The sequence below is a fragment of the Solanum tuberosum genome, unplaced genomic scaffold (assembly GCF_000226075.1).
Source record: "Solanum tuberosum cultivar DM 1-3 516 R44 unplaced genomic scaffold, SolTub_3.0 scf00546, whole genome shotgun sequence".
NCBI classification, from domain to species: Eukaryota; Viridiplantae; Streptophyta; class Magnoliopsida; order Solanales; family Solanaceae; genus Solanum; species Solanum tuberosum.
The window spans coordinates 111,446-115,388 of record NW_006239469.1 but is presented as its reverse complement, the minus strand read 5'-3'; the positions used below and the strand labels follow the sequence as shown (position 1 = coordinate 115,388).

At 33.8% G+C, this 3,943-nt stretch overlaps 1 protein-coding gene across 1 annotated transcript; it reads left to right on the top strand.

Annotated features, from left to right (window-relative positions):
• The first annotated feature begins 2,288 nt into the window (after window positions 1–2,288).
• On the top strand, window positions 2,289–3,641 carry LOC102592099 (peroxidase 2-like). The gene is made up of 3 exons (XM_006365293.2): window positions 2,289–2,543; window positions 2,642–2,836; window positions 2,932–3,641. Exons 1-3 carry the CDS (start codon window positions 2,331–2,333, stop codon window positions 3,481–3,483), a joined length of 960 nt encoding a protein of 319 aa, XP_006365355.1. The 5' UTR covers window positions 2,289–2,330; the 3' UTR covers window positions 3,484–3,641.
• Window positions 3,642–3,943: the final 302 nt, after the last annotated feature.

Genomic DNA, 3,943 nt, shown 5'->3' with positions numbered 1-3,943 from the left:
GAAATTTTTTCTAGATATAGTCCACGTTGAGTTGTTATTCATCTTTTTATATTTTGACTTTTTCTCGAAATTTGGAGTTGGTAGTTGCTCATAATATTATTAAGGGAAAAAAGACAAATATACCTCCGAACTATCGTAAATGTTATGCAGATATTCTCAGTCATAGTTTTGGACATTGATGCTCCTGCCGTTCAAAAACTAGAGCATATATGTCCTTCACTCTAATGGAAGACTAAATAGGGACACGTGGCGCAATCTTATCCATCAATCCGATATTCAATAAATATTCAGGCGATGGATAAGATAATGACACGTGTATATATGCCCGTTAATATAAAGGGTATATATGCTCTAGTTTTTGGACGGCATGGGCATCAATGTCCCAAAAAAGTATGACGGTATCTCCATACCATTTACTATAGTTCGGAGGTATATTTGACCGTTTCCCTATTATTAATAAATCAATTTTAATTTTTTCTAAGGGAAAAAGGACAAATATACCCTGAATTATCATAAATGGTATCTAAATACCCTCCGTTATACTTTTAGGACACTAATGCCCTTATTGTCTAATTTTTGGTATGTATATATCCTTTTGACTAACGGAGGGACACGTGTCTCAATCTTAAAGACCTACCCGAATTTTATTTGATTTTTACCCATAATTAAAATACCCACCCCACAAATTCAAAACCCACCCAAATAACTTGAAGCCCACACTCAAATTATAATCCAAAAACACCCCAATAATCTTCACGTCTGTTACCCATTCAATTTTCCAAATCAGACCTTATATCAAATTTGAACGAAATTGCACAGAAAGGGCAAAAAAAAAATTCCGCTGTCGGCAACGGTAAAAGAGAAGAACCCCATCTGGGTATTGTAGGAAAACCCATTTCCTTGATTTTAAATGATTTGCTGTTGTTGTTGAGTGAAGTGTCTTGCTTCAACTGCCATGGAAATAGACCTAGGCAAAGATTAAAGCGTTCAAGTTGACTGAGATTTCCGATAAAATTTGAATCTGCTCATCAATCTAGACCTCAAAGTGCTCAATTTAATATTTTATGAAGCATTTCGATCTTGGAATTTGTCTTCTAATGTAGTGATAGGTTTTAGATTTGACCTTTCTGATAAAATTTTGATATTTTCATCAATTTAGTCTTCAAAGTATTCCATTACTTCTTTAAGCATATTAGGGCTTGTAATTTATTGATTGAAGTAGAGAGAGTTCTTACCCCAAGATTGATTTTTTTTCCTTTGGAATTTGAAAGTTTATTAATGTTAATTTTGTTTCTGATTTGATTCTTTGATATGCTTCAGTGTGTTGCTTTTCATTTGAGATGTATGTTGTGGCTTGTGGTATCAAGATTTGAGTTCTTTTAGGAATGGAAATTATTTTTATTTTTGAAATGGGCATATGAAGATTTCGGGTTATAATTTGGATGGATTTTTTTAATTATGGGTAAAAATTAAATAGATCTTGGATATGCTTTTATGATTGAGATACGTGTCCCTTCGTTAATTAAAAGGATATATACATACCAAAAATTAGACGGTAAGGGCATCAGTGTCCTAAAAGTATAACGGAGGATATTTAGATACCATTTATGATGGTTCGAGGGTATATTTGTCCTTTTTCCTTTTTTTAATCTCTTGACTTTTCACCAAGAGGAGGTTTTTGGTACTAATTAATTAAATTCATTATGCATTTCACCGCTCCATCGAAAATAGCTAGTATTGAAATTGTATTAAGTTCTTATTTACTCGAAAGGGTAATTTAGAGATTAAAAGAGTTATTTTTATTTTCGTAATTAATTAATCGGTTGATAAAATTATAACCAAATATTTTTAAATAGGAATTATTTTTAATTTTTTAAGGTGATAGATTTAATATAAAAAATATATTATAGTTGATTGTAATTCATTTATTTTGATAGAATTCATCCAGTCAGGCTTTCACCTCAGGTGGTGGCTGTGGAGAGTTTATTTGCCAAGTCAAAACTGATAGTCTTTTAATTATAAGACTGACGACCCACTCAAATTTGTAATAATTGATTACCAATTACGTACTATTTACTTTGTCTGAACATTTCGTGCATGTACTGATTCAACGTACCAGAAAATTAAAAATTGTTTTCTTAACTAGAAATTGTCAAAAGTGTGGCTCATTCTTGTGAGAGTTGCTAAACCTACAACTATTGTCGTGTTACTGTAGTCAACAGTAATATTTTTTTTAATCTATAAATACAGCCTTCATTTTAGTCTCATAATCATAAAATCATAAACACAACAAACAAGTGTACAACTTCATAGACTCTATATACAAAAAAATGGCTTCAAGTTATAGCTTCATGCTTCTTCATATGTTAGTCATGTTTAGTCTAGCAAGTATCGCTTTTTCGGATTTGTCAGATGATTTCTACGATGATATTTGTCCCCAAGCTTTGCCAACCATTAGACGGGTTGTTGAGGATGCAGTCAGGCAAGAGAGGCGAATGGGTGCCTCTTTGCTACGATTACATTTTCATGATTGTTTCGTTAACGTCAGTTTAATTTCTTTCTCTCCTACCTAGTTAAATTTTTGGTACTTTGGTAATTGCTTGAGTTGTCGTTACTAATGTATTTCTGGTAATAAATGTCGGGTTGTGACGCTTCCATTCTTCTTGATCAAACGGCTACTATTGACTGTGAAAAGACTGCTCGTCCTAATAACAATTCTGCTAGAGGATGTGAGGTGATCGATAGAATTAAATCGGAGGTTGATAGAGTATGTGGAGGTCCAGTTGTATCTTGTGCGGACATCTTGGCTGTTGCAGCTCGTGACTCCGTTGTTGCTGTGCGTATTACTCCTTTTTTCCCTAACATTATATATAAGCTAAAGTTAATTTAGTGTATAATTGAACTGATAAGTATTTTGTTACATTGAGACAGTTACATGGACCAACATGGGAAGTGGAACTAGGAAGAAGGGATTCGACTACAGCAAGTAGAACCACTGCCAATAATGACATTCCAACTCCATTGATGGACTTACCTGCACTTATCGACAACTTTAAGAAGCAAGGTTTGGATGAGGAAGACCTCGTTGCTCTCTCCGGTGCCCACACTCTAGGGTTTGCTCAGTGTTCCACCTTTAGGAATCGCATCTACAATGAGATTACCAACATCGACTCCACCTTTGCAAGTCAACGTCAAGCAAATTGTCCGCGTAGTGGAGGTGATTCCAATCTTGCTTCCCTTGATCCTACACCTGCTCTTTTCGACTCCAAATATTTCAGTAACTTGGTTTCCAAGAAAGGGCTTTTGCATTCTGATCAAGCACTGTTTAGTGGAGGAGAGACTGATGAGCTTGTTAAAACCTATAGTACGAACCTAAGGACTTTTTCGAAAGATTTTGCTAAGTCTATGATTAAGATGGGCAATATCAAACTATTGACCGGAAATCAAGGCCAGATTCGTGTCGATTGCAGGAAAGTGAACTAAGTACGCGCTGCTGGTAAAATAAAGAATTTTAAAAAATTGATTATTTTTCAATTGTAGTTGTGATTCTAATTCATTTGTAACCTTTGTTAAGTTAATTGTCCGGCCATTAATTTTCCAAGAAATTGGATCTTGTTGTTTTCATTTGGCGAGTGAATAAAGGTAGTAATATTGAATGAATGGACTCCTCTTTTCGTTCTTAACAAGTAGATTGATTATCTTCCGAGTTGTTTGATAAATAGATTACAAAATTAATAATTAAGTTGCGTAAGCCATCTCTTCTCTTATTCTCCTTGGTTAGACGTTTAAGAGGCATGTTAAAGTAATTTAATTTAGATGTTTAAATTTTAATTATGATAAGTTATCACTTATCTAAATATGCACTTGAGAAAATAAATAAAATGTGTAATAAGTCAGTTTTGATTGGAGGCCATTGAAGGTGCGTGGTAATTTCAAATTTGTT